The sequence below is a fragment of the Cydia strobilella genome, chromosome 4 (genome assembly GCF_947568885.1).
Source record: "Cydia strobilella chromosome 4, ilCydStro3.1, whole genome shotgun sequence".
Classification (NCBI taxonomy): domain Eukaryota; kingdom Metazoa; phylum Arthropoda; class Insecta; order Lepidoptera; family Tortricidae; genus Cydia; species Cydia strobilella.
The window spans coordinates 13,183,450-13,206,439 of NC_086044.1; the positions used below are offsets into that span (position 1 = coordinate 13,183,450).

Here is a 22,990-nt window from a genome sequence, read left to right on the forward strand (position 1 = left end):
AAAATACATGCTTGCTGAGACTAACGGGAGGAAACTAGAGTGTTCGGGCGGTTCGGGCGTTTTCGTCTACGTTCGGCTCGGCATTGATCTGACCAATTATTAAGGGCGTAACACACCATCGCACCGCACCGCGACCTTGGAGGGAATAGGTAGTACTGGCGTAGGCTTCCACACTATCGCACCGAAGCGTCAAAAACTCAAAACGGTGCGATCCTACCTTACAGACTGCCGCGGACTTTCAATGTGTTCCTTTTTTTTTTCATGGAAATATGCGACACTTAGCAACACTGGCGCACGTGTGCCGCAGTCTGTAAGGTAGGATCACACCGTTTTGACGGTTCGGTGCGATAGTGTGGAAGCCCACGCCAGTACATTAAATGCATGTAAATTAGCTTTACCAATAAAATGATTATGATTATGATTATGATTGTACTACCTATTCCTAGAACTGCTCCAAGGTCGCGGTGCGGTGCGATGGTGTGTTACGGACTTTAGGATTGGCAAAACTTGACGTTCCTTTGGGGCCAGTTAGATCCATATTTGCTATCGGGCCCGAGCCAGTCGTTTTCTGTTTCACGGAATATCAGCACATCTTTAACAATATTTGATATTTTTGCATATGAACCATTTTTTTACATTTCAAATACTGTTAACGATATTTGGTGAAACGGAAAAATACTCGTGCTCAGGCCCGATGTCGGGCCAGTTCGCAAGTGTGGTAATAGGCCCATTTGCATGCACAACCACAGATAACTACATGAATTTTGACAACCCCTAAATAGCTGAAAGGGATAGTTCCATACACTAGAAAGGGACAACATGACTCGGCCCTGAATCGCTGTCAAACTTCGGTTTTGTAGGAAATTTCCTTTCAGTACGGTAGTACTTACTTACTTACTTACTGCTGTGGCGCGACGACCCGAAGTGGATCTTGGCCTCCGACACCAAAGACCGCCATGCTACTCTGTCCAGTCGACGGCGCCGAATTCGCTGAGGTCTTTCTGCACTTCGTCTCTCCAGCGGTACCTAGGGCGTCCAGACGGTCTTCGGCCACTTGGTACTCCTCCGTACGGTAGTACTATTCTTTATTCTGTGCCGAGACTTGTGCTCAAGGGCTCATCCGCACGAGGGTTTAACGCGCGGTCCTTAGGCCCCATACGCACAAGAGCTTAAAAAGCGTCGCGTTAAAACCCGACGTTGGCGTTTTTTTACCGTTTCTAATATTTGTGTTCCCTGCCTTGTGGACGTGTAGTAATAAAAGCACGCTTCATTTTTAAGTATTTATTTATTTCTTTATGTATATGTATATGCGTGTTCCGGTAAAGATTTAACATAGAAAAATTTCATGGCCTTGATTCGGACCCTTGAAGAAATAATTAGAAAAATCGGTGCATGAATTGTCAAAACTGACAAGTTTTTTCTGATTACCGTTTTCGTTGATTATTCATGGGATTGGTTGGCTGATTGGTTTTGTTGTTATCTTTCTATTCAGTTCGTCAGCAATTATAATTAGTGTTTTGTGTAAAAACTTATCACCCTCCTTTGATTTTTACCAGAAGTAACATGAATAATGCTCCGCAGTTGTCCTTACGCTGGAATAACTATGTTTCCCACGTCACTGAAGCATTCAACGTGTTGCGATTTGAGAACGATTTGGTGGACGTTACCTTGTGTTGTGATGGAGGTAAAATTAAAGCCCACAAGATGTTACTTTCAGCGTGCAGCAACTACTTCAAACAGGTTTTTAAAGAGACCCCTTGTCAACACCCTGTGATCATATTTAGGAATGTGAAGTTTGAAGATCTTAACGCTATAGTGAACTTTATGTATCACGGGGAGGTTAATATCTTGCAGGAACAATTGGAATCGTTTCTTATGACTGCTGAGCTTTTGGAAGTGAAAGGTTTGACAGATAATGTAGAAGATGAACCATCCAAAGCTTTGTTCAGGATAACTGATAACACTTCACTAGATTTGAGTGCTAAATCTAGACTTACAGTGGAGCTGCCTGTTCAGAACGACGAGCCTATTAACCTAGCAACAATGCAGACTGTTAGAGAGGTTTACATTCCACAAGTTACTCCAATGAGAATTATACCAGAGCCCCAAATTGAGAATGAGCCACAAGAGAAAATCAGACCTGATGAGGCTGTAAGTGCGCAACACCAAATTGGACAGACTTCCACTGAGGAAATGCAAGTTGACAATCAATCTACATCAGCAGAAGATTTATCAGATAAAAACAGTTCAGGTGAGTTGATAATGGTAATGGTAACACCAAGAATATTAATTGATTAAACAAATGGTGTGATATGATTATGGGTGTCTAATATGTGTTCTTGTTTTGTTACAGAATCTGAATTGGCTAAATTCCGTTGTCAGTTATGCCCAAAAGGATTTAAGCATCCAACATCGCTGACTCTACACAAAGACTCTCACGCCGGAAAAACTCAGTGTCCAGTTTGCCATCGGTCATTCTCCAGATCATATGATATGAGGAGCCATCTCCAGAGAATACATCAAGGAAAACAATTGACAATCAAGGAAATCAGATATAAAAATGCTACAGAAACAGTTGCACCTAAACAGTATACCCACCATGTATAGTTATATGCAAAATTACAAATATATAATTGTTTTAATGGTAGCCCTGTTACTGCCTTATTTTTAAACTATTTTATATTAATGTACGAGGTACATTATGCCTTTGAAAAAATATTGTTGACATTCAGAGTTATTATTAAAAATTAAGAATTATCATGTATATTTAAAGAATGTATTTAATGTCACAAAATTTTGCTCAGCGCTTTAGCCTTTGCTATTTTTGTACTAGTCTATAAAACTGTTTTATAATAAACTTGTTTCTATTATTTTTTTGTTTAATTGACAAAAAAAAAAGTATGACTGTCATTGAAGTGTCATTACAATGTTTAAAAATGTTTCTTTTATTGTTCAAATCTTTCTATATATATTATTATACCCTGTGGTAAAGTAGAAATGTGAAACTTTTAAGAGTGTACCCCTGTTGACTATAATTACGAAGGCGAATGGGCGAGCCGCTCTAGCTCATTGAACTATTATTACTAACGTATAGAACCGGCACAGAGAACCAGTATTTTGCGCCATGAGTTGCTGCCGTTTTGGTATCAAACCATAGAAGCGGAGCGTGAATCTCGCGACCTAAATGCGTAAGCGCCATGAATTTTACGGCGCTTACGACGATTTCATTGTTTAGTACGTCGTCAGCTGTATAGTAATAATAACTCGACGCTCTAGCCAGCAACACTGCAGCAGCAGGTCTTGTTATAAGGTATTCGAAATTTATACTATTATATAATGATTTAGAATTAAGAGTTGTTTAGGGTGGTATTCCACCTGTGCAATGTCAATGTCCAATGGTGTATTTGCATCTCACATTTTGAATAGTGAGTAAGAGAGAGGCGCAATGAACATTGGACCATGAAATTTGACAGATGGAAACCTTAACCAAACCAAACCTTAAAGAATACTTGCTTAATCACACAAAATCGACATAGATAGTAGATACATCTGGCCCCGTAGCCAACACGCCAATCGCTAACGCTCCGTAGCGATCGAAATGCAACTGTCACTGTCGCACTAATATGGAAGAGTGATAGAGAGACACAAAGCGTTTCGTTGTCGAAGCGATAGCGATTGTCACCTTGGCTAGGCCGACAGATACAAAAAGTGATCTAAAGTGACGTTGCAAAGTTCGTTTTTCTACTCGTCGACTGTAATGGTTGAATTAAGATTTCGTATACCAAACTATATATGGGGCATTTTCTACGAAAAGCGACCTTATTGTCGATGGCGCTTACGCCGCACAGCGTCGCGCGGCATTGTATTTATATCGGAGCATCGTTAATAAAGGCGTAAGCGCCATCGACAATAAGGTCCCTTTTTATAGAAAATACCACATATTTTATCAAAATATATAAACTGTGGCATGTGTAGAGACTGGAAGCTTAAAGCACAGGATAGGAAAAATGGAAACAGATGGAGGAGGCCTTTACCCAAAGACTATATTTTTTGATGGTACGGAACTCTAGGTGACGGACTGCAATTCGTACTTGCCCGGTTGTTTAGTTGCCACTGTTACGCGAGCTTAAAAAATGCGATAGTTATTTGTGCAACAAGAGAGGAAAGTTGGTTTTTCTTGCGAGTGTTTATTTTGGGTCCCGAGAAAGCGAAAGATTCTAAGGTAGAAATTAGAATCTTGAGCGTAGCGAGGGACTCAAAAACACGAGATGTAAAATAACTTTGCTCTCGTGTTGCACACATAATTTTTCACATCAGTAGTGAGAACATATTAAAGGTTAAAATGTATTTCGAATTACACAGAATAAACAGAAAAAAAAGTATATATATTGACATATTTTGACATCTTATTATTAAATTATTTTCCCAATGACTTTTAAATAAATTATACACGACATCCATTTTGTAATTTGACTTTTTATATAAAAAAATTAACTATTGATATTAGTTTTATTTATTCATGGACATTTTATTATTTAATATTCAAATTGTTACCAACTTATTATTAGTTTTTTAACAGGAAAAATTACCCACTGTTTTCATTTCTGTCGTAATATTTTCTATATTGTACTTTATTTTATGTTAAAATTATTAAATTGTCAATTATTTGCATGTCGTGTCCTCGACTGAATACTGATACATGTAAACCTTTTCTGTTGTCATCTTATACACGTATTCTGGCAAATAAAGAAATTCTATTCTATTCTATTCTATTCTATAATATGTACGATACGATACGATAAGATACGATAAGATACGATACGATACGATACTATACGATACTATACGAGACGAGACGAGACGAGACGAGACCGGACCGTACCATACCGTACCGTAGTATGAAGTTCATGGCCTTCACTAAATTAAAAAGCTACATTGTTTCACTCCCTGGAGTGAGGAAAGTCGCACTTTCCTCACTCCAGGGAGTGACGAAAGTAAGCTTGTTCGAGCTGCTGAGGTGAAAAAAGATTTTTGCTCCTATTCATTCTTATCATCCACCTACAGATATTGTTTAATTTACGAATGGTACGATAGATGGCATTGTTGCGTAAAGTAAAAATCCTAAAATGCGGCATTAAGATGGTATAAATAGGTGCCCCAGAGGACCCAGACTGATATATTTCGTTTTGTTACCAATTTTCAAGCTATATGGGGCTCTTTCATGTCCTAAAAAACCTGAATCGCGCTGTGTGAGCTTTGAGTATATATTCAAAGGTGGTGAGGCTCAAAACGGGTTCCCACCACAGACCACAGATACGCCATTTTGATTCCCATAGAGAAGAGGTTAATTATCATCGACTAACATACCTACCGCCTACCGACCTTCAGTCACCGAATATCAACCACCAATGACATCAACCAATGGGGTTGGCAACTGTCAAAGGTTTGCAGAGATGGCGCCATCATAGCTTGCCCCTTTTTCTATGAGATTTTGCTTAAAGGGCTGGCATCCATTGCAGGATTAATAAGGAGTACCTGCATACATATACTTATACTTATGTAGTGGCATTTTGAAAATGAAGTGGAAGTAAATGAATTTAATTTCTAACGTCAGATTTGGACTCTATCCAGATACCAAAGATAGATATAACTCCGTAATAGATGTTTACAGTCTAAGGAAAAAACGTGCCTCGAAAATCAAGAAAATTTGATTCTCGTTCAGAGGGCGCCACTAGTTTTGGCCCACTGTCGTATAGATGGCGTTGACTGTTTCGTTTGTTATTTAACAATTTTAACGCATATCAGTGAAAGAACATGGGTCAAAATCATAAAAATAATTAATGCATTTAAAAAAAATCATTTATCTATATTTAAATACATTTTATCGTATTTTTATAAATCTTAATTTTTAGTTTTAAAGTGTGTCGACAGATGGCAGTGAATTTACTGGGGTTACAAAATTTACTATGACAGTACCGCTCTAGTATAAGTTACTCTATGCCAGATACTTATTAGGTAGGTACCTAGCTTCCTACTTAATGAGGGCTACCGCGTTTAATTTCGCCGCTAGGGGCGCTAGTGACAGATGGAGGACTTTCAAAATGTCAGATGCATAGAAGTTTTGGGGGTTTCAAGTATGTTTCAAGCTTTTTTATCGGGAATTTTCACTCCTTATTCATAATTTGTGGTAAAACTTTGTCCATTTTTGATTAATCATGGTAAACAATAGATATAGCTCAATAAATGTTAGTGGTTTAAAAAAAGTGCAAAATAAAATATATACAAAATTATACATGTTGAAAAATGGCACATTTAGACGTTAAATTACAGTACATATGGTGCTGCTTTCTCGCACTAGTGCGTAAAAGAGCACTTTTCGTGCAATGTCGAAAGTTTAAAGGGCCATATGTACTGTAAAACGTTGTACGATACACGTGCGAATAGGTAATTCGCAACTCGTGTCGATTTAAAACACTCCCTGCGGTCGTGTTTTAATTTATCGCCTCTCGTTTCGAATGTCCTCTTTTCCGCACTTGTATCGTAAATAACTATTGTGTATATTTGAACGTATTGATTTTAGAAAAATAAGCATAGAAGAATTTTAAGATCTGTTTTTCTGGACCTACATCTACAGTAGCGCCACCTAGCTGGTGAGCACAAAAACAATAGCCCTCATTTCTTTCGGACTAGTCTCAAGTTCCTGATCGCTAGGTAGGTAGATCATAGGTAAACAACACCTACATCGCAGCGCACTAGGTTTGAGTAGGGTATTTTTTTTGTACAGTCAAGGTATTAAATATGGACACGGTCAAAGTGCCAAAAATATGTACCTACATTACAATAAGAATAAGAATTGTTTATTGCCACATATTCAGAAGTACAAAAGAAAATAAAATTACATAAAACAAGAATAAGAAAAACAATTATTAATTCATAAGTACAACCATATTGGGCAAAGGGCTTCCAGTCTCAGCGTGTGCCGGGCCGAGATGCCCGGCGCTGGTTTTCAGACCGGTAAATAAGGTAGTTAATTTGTGGGAATAAGGTCGTGTTTACATATTTTTGAAACTTTGTGCGTGTCCATCCATATACTATCCATACTAATATTATAAATGCGAAAGTCTGTCTGTGTGTTCCCTCTTCACGCTTAAATCGCTGAATCGATTTAGATGAAATTTGGCATAGAGATAGGTTGAGTCCCTGAGAAGGACATAGGATAGTTTTTATCCCGAAAATCATCCCTTAAGAAAGCAAAAAGCGGGGTGGAATTGAGATAATTAATGAAGTGCCTGCTAATTAGTGTGCATAATATGCTCAAATTGAATGTTTGCTATGAGAATTTTTCCAGGCGCTACACTTACTTTAGCTGCTGTTACTAAGTCCACGCAGACGAAGTCGCGGGCAAAAGCTAGTTATTCATAAACGCGTTACTGGCCTCATGATTTAGCTATGAATCGTTTCTTTATCTGTTTGACTTAATTATGTATTTGTAAGAAAAGGATAAAACATAATTTTACTAAATCAGGCCCGTAAAGTATCTACTTACAAGAAAAATGCGCTTGCATTCAGCAACTTAGTTTGGAGTTACAAAAGACCGATTTAGCGCCATGAGTATCAGGTAGGTAAGTATGTAGGTATAGCTTGCTACGTAGGATGTAAAGCCAACGTCCGGACACTACGTGAATAGGTGGTAGTCAAAGTAACTATTCAATAGCTACGCGAGTGTGGCGTTTGTTTGTATTATCGCAGAATACGAAAAGAAATGAGAGCTAGTGCAGCTAAGCAAAGGGGGTTGAAGCTCGTAGCCGGGCTAGGGTGGCGCGAGGGCGGAGGGAGGCAGAGGGCGGGCGTTCCGGCGCTCGATACGCGCGCGCGCCGCGGCCACGTTAGTTCGTTCGTCAGTCGCGTTTTGTCGCCGTTGCGTTTGGGTTGTGTGCCGTTCGCCGGCGTCCATCTGTCAAACGCTTCGATATCGATGTTGTACTCTTGTCGTTTTATTAAGTACGTATTTATTGAATTAAGTAAAAATATTTAAATATATCTTGTAAACTACCGTTTATTTTACATGGTGAAATCTGCCAAACACCCGGTTTTGTGTTAACAGTTTAGGTATCTTGTTTACATTGAGATGTTTACACCCAAATTAATTAGAAAGATGACTTAAATTTCAATCAAAATTGAGTGCAGCAGATACAGTTTAAGCTTTATATGATATATTGTCGTAGTTATGGTGAAATTTTAGTGAAAAAGTTACGATCTCGCCTGTTGTTTCTATTTGGAATCCCATTGAAATTGAAATTGGTGATTGTATTTTAGTCGTCGGTCAGTGAGGATCCAGTGGAATCTGTGAATGAGTGAAATTCTGATTGGAATTAACGAGGTTTTATTCAGAAAATGAATATGTGTGTGAATATTTGATGACAAGATTGGTAGCAGAGGGCGCGCGGCGCGGCGACGGCGCGACGGCAGTATTGATCGCGCGGGCGCGAGCGGCCGCTAGACGCGGCTGGCGTCGGCTCCTAAAATAAAAGCTCTGCATGTGCGCCCTTGCCGACGCCGAGCGCGCCCTCGCTCGCGTACTTTCACATGTCACCACTCCATTACTACCCCATTGCAATGCAAATGCCATTGACAACTTGCCTCGATTGGCAATGCTCAGATGGTGTTGCTGCTATTCGGTGCATGTTAATAACTTTACCACAGCTGTAAAAGTAGCTATAGCATCTAAACTTTGAATAGGTTAAAAGATAAGGTTATACTTAACAATATAATAAGAATTCGATAATTGTTCAAACAGAGTGTTCTATTTTTAGGTTCGGATAACCGAACTTACTTGTACTTATAAAAGTACACTTACCTATACATTTCAAATTCTACCTAACTTACCTAACACAGGTGTATCCATCTACTCTAGGTAGGCTTAGGTACCTATACCTACTATAAGAGAAATCCTGGGTCTTATTGCATATCATTAATCGTGGTACTTAAAGCTTAGCTACATAGGTATTTATTTTTATCTACATTAATAACATTAATCAATCCCTGTTCCAAATTAACGAACAGGTGCCTGCGTAGGTACCTAGGTAGGACTGAGATAGTAACGATGCGAGTCTCTATTAAGGTCAATGCAAATAAATGATCTTTTTACCACATCAGCTGGTAAAGCTTTCTTGATTGTCCAAAAACTGATATGAAAGTTGCATTTTATTCACATGTGAGGCAAAGTAATCAAATGCTAATTTTAAGTTGTTTTCTTATGTTTGCTGGTAGAATTGACTTTTAAATGATGATTTTGAATAATAAATATTTAATGACATTCATTTTGAATCGATTTGCTTTGATTTTGTTTGATATTTTACAGTTAGTATTTTCCTTGTGTTGGTGTGGTAAAAAATTTCGTGTTTTATCTTTCGCTTGTTCGGGTATCAATATTAACATCCACTCATAGGTACCTACTATTCTCACTGTTTGGTTTCGTAGAATTAATTTCTTACAAGCATTGCTTACTATTTAGATTTTAAACAATGCTTCGTAGAACTCGATTGAGATTGCAGGGACTTCCATAGGTTACTTAAATCAGGCATTGTTAAGTCCCCGTTCAGTGTGACTCGGTCAAATCTGGTTACTGAGGGTCTCTAAATACTTACCTTTTGCTTTCTAGGTATGATACGGAGTAACTGATCATCAGTCGAGGTAGTGATGGCTCGCAGCATGCTAGCGGGCGCGGCGCTCCTGTGCGCCCTATTAGCGGCGCCACTGGCCGCTGTCACGCTGCTGCCCCACGACGTGCGCCCCGGACATGCCGTCCGCCACTTTGTTTGCAACCATTCCCATTACACCATGCTTGACCCCGAACTAGAGCCCTACTTCACTCTACTCGATGACGGCCTACTCATGACCATTGCCGATCTCGCGCCGCTTCTCGACCGCCCTCTGAACCTCGCAATATTGGAGCAAACACCCTACAGTAGCGCCGCTCATTCCGTCCCACTACTCGTGGTTGATCGGAGGCGCATGCTCCATTTCCCTACCACCAACGGATTGCGCGGAGAAATACCAGAAAACGCTCCCTCGGGATCTGTCGTCGATTTGCCACCTATAAAAGCCACATCACTGCATGATTCAGGACCCGTCGCTTACAAAATTGTAAAAGGAAATGAAGATCCCATTTTCGCGCTACGTGACAAGATCAAGGGAGATATCGTGCCGGAAGTTAGATCGGTTATTACGGAAGGAGACGTGGAAATTATCGCAACACGATCATTAGATGCCGAAGAGAAAAGCTCTTACGAAATAGTGGTTCAAGCGACAGATTTGCAAGGCACTAATAAAGCTAGTCTTCCAATTAGAATAGACGTCGCCGATGAAAACGACCATGCTCCCGCATTTGAACAAGACGTTTATTATTTCGCTGTAAATGGCACTATTGATGAAAACGGGCCTAATGGCACTGCGCATTGGCAGAGATTTTCGAATATCGGTCAAGTGCACGCGTACGATGCCGATGGAGATCGCGTGTACTACTCGTTAACAGTGCCCAGTAATTTGGCTGTCATTGTGCCACAAACTGGGGAGTTGATCCTGGCTGGCGAGCCGGATGAGCACGAAGTGGAACTGCGAGTGTTGGCGCACGACACAGGCTCGCCGCCGCGCAAGAGTCGCCCAGCGCGCATCTTTATCGACTTCGTGGTACCTGAACGTAACGAACTCCCGACGCTCCACCGTGAGAAGCGACGGGTGACACGTGCTGTGAGACCCACAAAACGTACGGAATTCTCCGAGGCTGATGGTGAAGTGGAAGGACGTTCGGTGTTCACCCTCGAGAAGGAAACTGACCGCGAAACCTTCAAAATTCGGGACGAAAATCCGTGGGTCACCGTTGAGCCCAGTGGTGTAGTGAAAGTTAAAAAGAAGTGGGACTATGAGGAGCTTGGACCTGAGAAGACAATTGACTTCTGGGTGACTATTACCAACGCTGGAAATGGAGGTAAGTTGCTTTGTTATGGTTAACATCATCTCATTTTTACCGCCAACTGCCTTGATAAGGGGCCAATGATCGTAGATCAGCCAAAAATTTTCAGACTTACCTAATTAATATAAATTGATCTAAGAAAGTGTATACATATATCAGAAACCTACATACAGGAAAGCTTATATTTGAGTATACCTACATGATGCATATAGGAAGTCTTATACTAGTTAATCTTCAATTCAAACTTAATAAGTTAAAACCTTTTGACTTACAAAGACGTCGACGGAAAGTCGTGACCAAGACTCTAAAACCTATTACGACGTCTATAGATGTCAAGAATTACAGGAATAATCACAGGAGTAGCATTCTTATAGAATTAAGAACTACAGAGTTATTAATTCTATAAGAATGCTACTGTACACTTATTATGCCCTGCTTCTCTACGCCCTAAATACCAGTATTGATTTTATATAAAAATTGAATTGAGTGTGAATTTACAGCAGCTTACAAAAAAAAGTTTTGGTGCAATGCGCGTTGCGTCTGGGGCACAATGGTTTGCGTTCGGCAGTTTGAAAGGTTTCACATGCCACAGTACTATTACTGTGGCATGTCAACTAGCCGCTAATGAACTCACTTTTATCGCGAACCATAAACGATTCCACAGTTCACGTAGTTCACAAAAACAACATCCACACGATCAACAAATCGCTCGCGCGCCGCTTTTGTTTTATTTTTTTGTTTCGATTACACGCGGTGTTTCATTTTTCCCGCCGTTGTCCGATATGACGGCTCCATCAGGGGTGCGGTGCGGGATAATGATAGGGGACTAAAGAAGCGAGGGAGTATGCCTATTGTTATTTGTCAGTATTGTTATGAGATTAGGCTTTCAGCTGAGGTGCAAGTTATGATTACTTTACGGTATTGCAAATATGGATATTGCGCAGACCTTCGCCACACAACCAACACACACACCAATACACACCAATACCAACCAACACGCCAACACACCACACCAATACATACCAATACCAATACACAGTAATGGATACATACCAATTTGACATAAGTACCTAATATTCAACAAAAGTTCCAATCCGGTGATACGGGAATTAAAGACTCGAGCTTACAATATTCTTACCTTGCGAAGAAAAAACTAAATTTTAAGCGAAATAATTATTAAATACGGTGACATTTCAAACATTCGTCCGCCATGACAGGTTAGGCATTGTCATTTCTTGACAGGTTAGGCATCGAAGGCACAGACCTTCGGCGTTCATCCACGATTGAAAATTGTGTAAAAATATTTTAAACGGCTATTAAATTAATCAAATTAAATATTTTTAAACATAAACGTCAGTAGTTTAGAAGTAAAACTCCCTTATACCTTGACTTATGCAAAGTATTTTACTTACAACCTACTTGGTTCGTATGAGTAAGTGACATAATTAAAAAGTTGTGTGTACAAAAAGATCTTAAGATTATTATTATGTTTCAACACAACTCTGTAAGGGCACTGCAATAAAATTATAAACTAATCAACTACTTAATAACACTAGCTGTAACTCCCCAGAGAGTTATAGCTTTTTTCACAATCCATAACTCCCGCGGGAACAATATAAGCATTTACCCTTAAGTACATTTTCGAGCAAGTGTGATGAAAAATAATTTCATTATAGATATTATACAGCTAGGAAGACACCCGTATATGCGTGCTTCCTAGACCTCTCAAAAGCGATCTCGTGGCGTATGATGTACTTTGGAGTAAGTTGCGCTGTGAGACGGATCTCCCGGTCGAAGTTATCGAACTGTTTCGCTTTTGGTATGAAAACCAGATTAATACAGTCAGATGGGCGGGAGCTTATTCAGACGAGTACAGGTTGAAGTGCGGAGTTAGACAAGGTGGGTTAACCTCACCTAAGTTATTCAACCTGTACATTAATAGCCTTATTGTGGGACTCAGCAATACCAAAGTCGGCTGCTCTATTGATGGCACCATCATCAATAATTTAAGCTATGCAGATGACATGGTGTTGTTGACTCCCGCAATGAGTGCTCTGAATAAGCTGCTGAAAATTTGCGAAACATATGCGGAGAGCCACGGGCTAAGGTATAACGCAAAAAAAACAGAGCTCCTCGTGTTTAGGCCGCAAGGCGGTCACGTGGGTGCGGTGCCACCAGCGTTCCTGTCCGCAAATGAGATTAAGCGCGTGTCACAATTTAAATACCTGGGCCACTGGCTCACCGATGATTTATCCGATGGAGTTGATGTTGAGAGGGAGAGAAGAGCTCTGGCGGTAAAATGTAATATGCTCGCTCGCAGGTTCGCACGTTGTACGAAACAAGTAAAAATCTCCCTTTTTAAGGCATACTGCCAAAGCTTCTACACGTGCAGCCTGTGGGTGAAGTATACGCAGAGAACGTTGAACACTATAAGAGTTCAATATAATAATGGGTTCAGGATGTTAATGGGGCTGCCGCGACACTGCAGTTCCTCGGGTATGTTTGCAGAAACGCGTACAGATGGGTTTCACGCGATTATACGTAAGCGAGTCGCATCCCTGGCGCAGCGTGTTCGTGGCAGTACCAATGGCATCCTGACCGTAGTGAGCAATAGGCTAGACTGTCCTTTTCAGAAGCACTGGATGGAGCTTCATGTTAGAGCGCCTACCCAGTCTAGGATGTAATTTTATGTTGTGTGTTTATTTTTTGTAATTGTTTTGTTTTGTTTTGTGTCCTATGTAATAACTAACCATAATTTAATTACCTATGTTACCTACATGTAAATATTAATTGTACCTATACTAACACACTGGACCACGGTCTGCAATAAATATTTCAATATAGTATATGGATATAGATGCTAAGCTAAATTAGTACAAAATCGGCAACGAGTCTATCGAATGCTCTATGCAGTCAAAATAATAGCTTCATCAAAATTATGAGCGTCGATGGTGCCACGAGCGTGCAACCCTTTAAAATTTGAGCCCCACCGCAGGCACACGGGTACAAGCGAAGACATATGCAGTTAAATTACCGACATTAAACCTTATCTCATTGTTATAAGGTTTCCTATACATACATAGTTTGTCTTCAATGGTACAAGCGAGTTGATTGCATCCATCTACTTTTGTTTTTATCGCCGTGAAAAGGTTCGCTTTTTATCGCTATCTAATTTTGAATAATGTCTTCATCGCCTTATAAGTACGATCCTACACCATCAAGCTTATCGGTCTGGCTGCAACAGACTTCACTTGTTTATTATTTGCCACATGATGAACTATTTTTTACTTAGAAACTCAGTTTGTTCCGTCTAAATGCGTTTTGAATATGTGTGAAGCTCACTTGACGGGAAAAAATACACCTGTAAGCGCATCAAAAGGCGCACTAGAGCATGACGTATCGTGTCCTGCACCCGATTACTCCTAACTATTGCCGTTCCCATCACGACCTAAATTTGTTTACATCGTTTTCGTTTTACCCTCCCTCGCTTGAAAACAAATTACGGCTGGAAGTGAGGAAAATAGACTAAGCAAACTTTACACTTTCTCAATTCTTGAAATTTTCCGATATTACTGGGCACAGGAAAATCAATCTCTCTTAATACAGAAGAAGTACCCATACCTACTTACCTTTATTTAAAAATATGATTTTCCTGTTTTCTTAAGAAACTTAATTAACTAATATATTTGTTGATGCTCAAAAGCCTTTTATTTCCTTTTTATGTATGTTTCGTTCATCCTACTTGAAGAATTCGCCAGTGCTCGTGTAGGTACTTTTGTTGCATACATTGACATCAATACGTATGATGTATTTCATCATAATAAATACCCGGCCAAGTGCCAGTCGGACTCGCGCACGAAGGGTTCCGTACCATTACGCAAAAAACGGCAAAAAAATCACGTTTGTTGTATGGGAGCTCCACTTAAATATTAATTTTATTCTGTTTTTAGTATTTGTTGTTATAGCGGCAACACAAATACATCATCAGAGAAAATTTCAACTGTCTAGTCTGTCTATCACGGTTCATGAGTCATGAGATATAGCCTGGTGAGCGGTGACAGACGGACGGACGGACAGCGAAGTCTTATTAATAGGGTCCCGTTTTTACCCTTTGGGTACGGTACCCTAAAAACGTTTTCACTTCTCGAAACCCGAGCTTAGTAGTGAAGTTTTCAAACAAGGTCGCTCGGGAGTCGGGAGTCATGATTCAACATCTTTTCGTAGCAGGAAATTCTGCATTTGAATCTTTACTACCGTAAATGAAATGACTTAGGATGGCTTAGCTACAGCTGTCTTCTGTGGGGTTGAGTAATGACAGTCATGGTTAGGACTGCACGCGCCTACATTGATGACCATAAGAAATCGCGTCTCCTCGCGTGCATATTATTTGCTCAGCGGTCCGCGTGGAATTCTCATTACTATTAGGCACAATCGTGTCGTGCCTGTCATAGCGGAATGGAAGCGACAGGTTGCAACCACCGTGCAGAATGCGTGGATAATCGGGGACCTGTCGCACGGCCTCATCTCGCTTCCGATTCCATCCACCGTGACGATCACGATGGCGTGTTGTGGAATGCTAGGTTTTGATTGATTAAACTGAATGATGAGCGTTCTTAGCCACAAGATTAATGTAGGATATTGTAGTGTTACTGTTCTATTTATAAAAATGTTGTTTAAAAATATTATAGCGACTCTAAATACTAGTGCGTGTAACCGTAGTGATCTAAATATTCTGAAACAAGTCTCACGATAGTTTAATTTCCAAAAATGTTGTTATTATTACTTTTACAGTAGGTACCTAGGTATGGTTTTTGGTTTTGCATCCAAAACTGATAAGATATTTTAATCGTCTTTGCCGCTGTTTATATTGTGGTTTTAATAATCAAATAATGGTATATCAATTTCGTCTTCTCTTTTCTTAAGGAAAATAGAGAAATAGAATCTGGTTCATACACATCTACATACACTAACGAGCAAAGTTTAGCAATGTTGAACTTTCTATAGCTACGTCGCCTATGTTGTTTTTCATAAGTTTTGTTTATTTTGTATTATGATTCTAAAGTATGGCGGAACGAACTGAACTTGTTGGGGTTAGGCCGGGATGCGCGAGTAAAGTACAAGTTGAAATTGAAATACTTGACCTCTTCCATGGTTTACCCACTCCGAGAATCCACGTTCAATGGTCGAAATGAGTAATAGGAATAAGGAATTTGCAAAATTACTATACATTGTAACTTGTAACATTTCAATAAAGGTAGAATATAAAAAAGCTTTAAAGCAAAAATAAATAATTCTACCTACAACATTAAAATCACCTACTTCTCTCCATTTTCTAGAACCAAATTGTAAATGGAAATAATTTTGAAGAATACCTAATTAAATAATAAAAAAATTCTGGAATGGTCGAGAATCATTTTATAAACTTCCATAAAATTACACTGCCTTAATAGAAATAACCGTCATCTTGTAACACGCTTATCTATTGCGATGGTGACTTGACTGTTTATAAAAAAGTTTGTGGTAGCAGAAACCGGTTAAACGAAATCTAAATAAAAAATTACAAAGCGTGATCTTTCCATTCCAACTGTCGCCGGCGCCGTTTCACTAAATCGTGGAAAAATTGTGGGCGCACTAAATCTTTCTGGATCATCAGGAAACTAAAAAGTCGTGGTCCAGTTGGGTATTATCGTGTCTTATCAAAACAAATCGAGAGCAGTTGTTTAATTAAAACATTTCTGGGTAGACCTTGGTGGGTGGCCGCCCGAGGCGCGCACTACCCGCGCCCGGCCGTACAGCTCTAATCATTATCCTTACTACAGTTTGTTTCTTTTTATTACAAATATCGTGATCGAGCATTATATCTCTCTCGGCTGGCGTGCAGCGTCTTCATTCTTCAATCGGTTTTCTTAAATTTAAAATATGTTCATTAGTTTAAATTTAATTATAATAATTTGATAATGTATACGAATAAAACATCTAAATATTTAAGTAGATTAAATTATTATTATTCAACAACGACGGGACTTAATCGCGTAAAATAAGTTTTAAAATCGAATACTGTGAGTGTTGTGTGTCGACCCGGTGACATCCCTAGTGCGCAAAACGTTCAAGTTAATAAACAAGACCAAGTGCGGGTAGTTCGAAAAACTCGCGCGCCTAGAAGATGTTGATGTCAACTTTAGCCAATCTTCTCCGAGTCCACGGGGACAACGCCGTCCTCGAAACGTCGGAAGGTAAATTTAAAACTTATTTTACGCGATTAAGTCCCGTCGTTGTTGAATAATAATGAGTAAAAATCGTGAAAGAATAAATTTAATTTATTTATTTAAAGACAATCAAACAAAATGTATCGTTAAAATTATCTGTAAAACGTAGTGATTTAAAAAAAATATCGTACTATGTATAAGGTCAGGCAACGAATGCTCAAAAAAAGTTATTTATTTATTTATTTTATTATTCATTACAGTATTACTACTAAGGCATTGCGAACTACAAAACAAATAAAAACATATAGAGGGAAATGCTTGGAACACAATTTTTGACTTCGTAACTTTGTTTGGACTAGTTAGGAGGTGAACGTATCAAAAGTCCCCGGCCGTAGCCCTTGAGCCAGGGGGTAGAGGGGGGGTTTTTCGATTATTCGGCTACGGTCGGGGACTTTTGATAGGTATGTTCACCTAACTAGTCGAAACAAAGTCAAAAATTGTGTTCCAAGCTTTTCCCTCTGTACCTTCTTATTGCTTGGCCTATTAGTTTAGTTACCTAGTTGTTGGGTTATTTAAAGCATCCTTGCCTAGTTAAACAGTGACGAAACAATTTGGAGTAAAAGCCGTCAAGTAGCGTGTCGTCGGAGGTACTCGAGGGCGCCTCGTCAAAGCACCTTTGTCTTGCGAAAAGCGTATATTGGCGAATTAATTCCGTACTCGCCTGCGCCTCCGTCCCACTTTGTGCCACCAATCAAACGCTTTGAAGTTGTTACTGAAACGCTCGTTATTCATGTTTACCAACTAGTTCTTGGATTGATTTTGTGCGGAAAAAGGGTTAATTCTTCAATTCTTCATTAAAAAACTACGAAGGGTAGATGCGGAGAGCCCTTCTCCCATCTGGCTTCTATAGCCTAGAATTACCTAAAACGAGCAGACACTACCCAGATCGCTCAAAATCGCTCAGTACGTATGGAGAAAACGGACAGGGCCAGCCGATGCCAGATGGGACATGGCATAGTGCAGGAAAATGATGATAATTTGATTATAAAGTTCATTATAGACATGTTTATCTTGCGGTAGAGTGGGGCAATAAAGCGGAACAGGTGCGCCTCGAAGTGGACGGCATTTTAATCCAGTGAGATCGACGGCACAATGCAAGAGAACGAATAACCAATCCCAAGAGCTATCAATTACGGGAAGCGGGCTTCATCAGTTTGCGCAATCGGTTTTGTTTCATTTCTTAATTATAACAGAGTGCTAAATCAATATCCCTTTTCCCTAAGTAACGCAGGCCTAGTAAACTAAATTATCGTTCGTTTTTGTTGACGCACGTGATAAATTTCGCTTGTCACTTCCGTAACTGTAAAATGATGGCGGTGGCATTTGTCCTGAATATTAGACTTATTTTCGGTCAACACGCGCGGGTCTTTTTGCTTAACTCGAACACCCGTGGTATATTGAGAATCGGTTTATTGTGTCGGTCACTCACTTCACACTTCGCCTTCGGTTATTACTTAGCTATTCTATTTCGATTTATATTTAATGAATCAATTCTCCAATTGTAAACTGTGAAAGATTGAAGATATTTTTTTAGTTAAACGATCGTGACTTCCGGCTTAACGGTTTATGTTCATACGTGCATGTATTAAATAGTGTGTACAATATTTATATCATTTCTAGGTTTAACAAACACTGTTTCCATTATTTGTATGCAAGTGCTAGATGTTATGTCTGATACCTATAATATATGTATATATATAATATTTGTATATTTTGTATTCATTTACACAGTACCTAACCTAACTTATCTGTTATCAAAATGTAGCCGACGACTATTAACGTTAGCAATTTTAACACTGTAACACGCACGTCTTCCTTGCACCTTAAAACTTAAATAATAATCAAATATGTAGAAGATGCAGACTCGATACTCATTTGCGTCGTACCTCCTCTGTGTCCTTTTTTCAATTTTATATCTCATAGTTGAGTACTTACATACATTGAGTAGAAGACAAATGACGCGCAGTTGAGACGCTCTGCTGAATCGATAATTGAATACGGTTTGTAGTGTGGCGGTCGTCTAGTGTTGAACACTGGCTGCTGGAATCGCAATTGGCACATCCTGACTAGGGACACTTCGTTAAAGAAGTGTTAGACATGTAAGTACCTACTCGTACATCAAACATGGATGCCGTTCGTGAAATCAATGTTTATGTTTACTTTCTGAAGATAAGTGCGTTTATAAAACAAGCTACTGTTGACTCTCTTTCGAGTGGTCGCGCTAGTTAAATATTTGATGAAAACAGTGACCAACAATGCATATTGACCTAATGCCGCGCGTTTAGGAGTCACCTGCTATTGCGCGGTTGATTCGAGTCGCAGACCAGTTACGGTTCGCCTGCTTGTTTGTTGAATTCACTCAATCAATGGCAATGGGTGCGGGCGCGTCGGTCGCACAACAATCGGCGCACATTCCCCTCATTGTGTCCACTCGCCGCAATTACACCAACGAGAAAACATAAAATGTCATTAGCGACATTTTTTACTCGTTGAAATGAATGATGTAGCAACTATACTCTTTCCAAATTGATCAGCATATTTGATCCTTTTTTTATAAAGTTCATTTGTGACGCTTACGACTTTTTAGAAGCGATCGCCGATGCGCACTTCCTACGAATGACCCCAGTTACCCAGTATGATCAGCACATCTGCGCGTATTCGTTTTATTCGGATGGCATTATGAGGATGCGCGAAACGACGAAAAATAAAATCAAACATTTCTCATTTCATGCAGTCCCATGTGAGTAAAATACTGAAAGAACTGATATACGTGCGCGGTAAAAATGTGTATTATTTATGCCCAAATATTATTATTGTGATATTCTCCAGATATTGAAATGTCGAAGACGTGCAAACGGAAATTTATGTGCAAAACTCACAATCCCCCAAGGAATACTGGGGTACAAAAAAATTGGAGCCGAAATTAGGTTTACTTTGCAATATGTATATGAAATTAGCTTAATGTATTACGTCCGCAAAGATCCATCCAACATGGCTTGCTTAGGGTTTCAAGTCCAGTTTTAATGAAATTTTGCACCCTCCCTAAATAAATATAAATTACACGAAGTCCTGCTGTCCGTCTGCTTACTTCCTGATTAGATGGTTTGTAACGGCATCAAGTAATGTTTTGAAGCTTCTGAGTTTTGTAATTTATGTAAACGATTGGATATCGCCATCTCTTCTTAGGTTATACTTAATTATAAATCAAAGCTTAAACAATAAGGGTTAAATGCAATCTAAAAAAAGGATAGAGTTCATAAGTCACCCCAAAGTATCTATTTACAGATGTCTCAGCGTAAATTAATGGTAGACACCGGTCCTTTTTGATTCTGCGACGAAAATAGCATTACAAATAAATTAAAAAAATGTCATTCAAGACACGTGACTCTCCCTCTTTTCTTTGAATTATGTACTCTATTACCTACGTTGATATTACATGAAACTTGAAAGAAAATGTAAGTTTCGAAATTCTGATAACGTGTTCTAGGTTTCTTAATGTTACATAGTCTAAATTATCCTGTGATTACAGAACGCTGTAATATAAATAATTAAAACGTAATTTTAAGTGTTAAATAGGTCAAGTCTACCCTTGTACCGATTATGCTATGAAAGTTCCAGTTGATTTTTGAGTGCACATTTTACTTGAAAAAGAACCGCTCTCAAAATTAACCAGGTCATCTCTCCGCCAATTGCTCGTGCATATATAGGTAGATCGGCTGCATTGATCTCAGTCGTGAGTCGTGAGTCGCTCACACCTCGGCCCTATAATTAGTTCTAACACACTGTAAACAGCGCCGGAGTGCCGCGATCTCTGTCTGCCCATTTATAAGGCTTTCACTATGATTGTGATTTGATTGCGGTCATTTGCTCGTCCTCCTAAACGGCGTGGCCGCGATGCCTTACCTTTTAAACACGCTCGACCGACGTGAGAGATGCTCTTGTACCTTGTACTGTCTAATAAATTACCTTTGCCTCTATTTGATTTTCTGACACTTCCAAATGGGCATGGTTTTGAGGTTTAGTTAGGTTACGACAGACATTGTATCATATTTGTTGTGTGCTTTCCTTTTACAGACACGTCTTTAATATTAAGCTAATTTTACGGTTTAACTCGCGTATACTCGCGCGACTAAAAAAGTCACTCGCGCGACATCTTTCAGAGGGCCTATAGGTGCCCGTTTCCAAGCACTAACAGTGCATGGTAGGTACATTTCTCTTTAATGTACTTTTAAGTTGAGGGTTGTCGTCCATGTCCGTAGGTATGTCAGACCTGCTAGCATGAGTTGCATTCTCGCGCGCGACTCCATATATCTAGCGCGACTTCAAGTAATTATGGACTCGCACGCGAGAACGCAACTCATGCTAGTTGCTAAATATTCGTTAGGTATTTCTAAGACTTTTAATCTGAATATGATAAGCATTGAATACTAATGTTAATGTTATTAATTGTACTGTATAACATTAGTATTTAAGTTTTTGTTACTACTTTAATTAGGATACTATTCGCGACGCGACTATCAACATGAGAGTAGTCGTTAAGTAAGATCGAGTGGCTGTATGTTGTTCCTAATAACATTTTGAGCCATCATCGTTTCCCAACATCGAAACCAAACAACGATCAATTAATGAAGCAATACATCTCCGTCATTCGCGGCGCGGCGCGTCTCGGTGCGCCATCAATACCGTGTCATGTCCGTGTTGGTAAGAGGCTTCGCTCCACAGGTACAACACACTGGCCTATTATACCCCCGACCGCTCGCACGACCTCGCGTCTTCGAAATATCAAGTTCATATGTGACGTTTTCAACCAAAAGGTACCACATTGTCGCTAGTCGATAAGTTTGATTTCAAATTGAAGCTATATGGAACTAGCGCCTTATTGATAACCGACAATAAGTACCCTTTTGGTTGAGAATGGCACATATGCTCCGTAATAAGCAATTTGAAAGGAAATGTACATCAACATTTCTCGATTGCTTATTTTTTGTAGGTAAACAAAAATTTATGCGGCTCTTTATTGTTGAGGAAGGGATATAATCAATACCGGGAACATATGGCTTCATTTCAGTTGCCACGGTCAATTGAGTCCCTCGTTGGACTTAGAAAATGAATTCGACTCGGTATTGCACCGACCCCTTCATCGATATGAAAATCCGGTCAATTGTATAACCAATGAACGAGAACCACTCACGCGTATTCATAAATTGAGCTTTACGGTTACGATTCCGATACGATATTGGTTACGATATCGATATTCCGAGTTTTTTTTTCCGAGGCTGAATTATAAGCAAATACCTAGGAGCCTGTCAGCAAATTCTCGACGCACGGCGAGCCTACCGCGCCACCGTGTGCAATTTATGCATGCACTTCATTCCACATTGTTCGGTTTCGCAATAGCCGTGCTCGAGAGCCCTCCTCAACCACGATTGACATCACAGCCGGTGCCAGACGGTTCAGAAACTTCCCCCTGCCTTGTAGATTGTAAAGCAAAATACCTAAAGTTAGCAAGAGTTCTTGGGAACTAGACGGGATTGTTTTATCGGTGGTAAAGTTTAAGTAGACTGTTGTATGAGTTATATTCTAAACCTACGATAAACTGACGTCTACCGTCAATTCCAATTGTGTAGGTATTTAATTTTGCTACGTAATACTAACTTTTAGGGTTCCCAACCCAACCCAAAGGGTAAAAACGGGACCCTATTTATTACTAAGACTCCGCTGTCCGTCTGTCCGTCTGTCACCAGGCTGTATC

General features: G+C 39.6%; 2 protein-coding genes across 10 annotated transcripts in view; both read left to right on the top strand.

The window, feature by feature from the left end:
• Nucleotides 1-1,403: 1,403 nt before the first annotated feature.
• LOC134740634 (zinc finger and BTB domain-containing protein 14-like) lies at nt 1,404-2,870 on the top strand. The gene is made up of 2 exons (XM_063673175.1): nt 1,404-2,251; nt 2,354-2,870. The coding sequence occupies exons 1-2, from the start codon at nt 1,564-1,566 to the stop codon at nt 2,605-2,607; spliced, it is 942 nt and encodes a 313-aa protein (XP_063529245.1). The 5' UTR covers nt 1,404-1,563; the 3' UTR covers nt 2,608-2,870.
• Nucleotides 2,871-7,691: 4,821 nt separating this feature from the next.
• LOC134741031 (neural-cadherin) overlaps nt 7,692-22,990 on the top strand; it is a 456,653-nt gene continuing 441,354 nt past the window's right edge. For 6 of the 9 annotated variants that reach the window (XM_063673761.1, XM_063673764.1, XM_063673760.1 and 3 more), the window contains exons 1-2: nt 7,692-8,001; nt 9,662-10,999. In XM_063673761.1, coding sequence (XP_063529831.1) covers nt 9,700-10,999 — 1,300 coding nt within the window. In that variant the 5' untranslated portion in view covers nt 7,692-8,001; nt 9,662-9,699. The remainder of the gene's footprint in view (nt 8,002-9,661; nt 11,000-22,990) is intronic. The other 3 variants (XM_063673766.1, XM_063673768.1, XM_063673767.1) reach the window with 2 other exon arrangements.

Bases quoted from the DNA above. Each gene is read 5' to 3' on its own strand.
- LOC134740634 (XM_063673175.1), top strand. From the start codon at position 1,564: ATGAATAATGCTCCGCAGTTGTCCTTACGCTGGAATAACTATGTTTCC. The intron at 2,252-2,353 runs GTGAGTTGATAA...GTTTTGTTACAG, and splicing joins ATCAGATAAAAACAGTTCAG to AATCTGAATTGGCTAAATTC.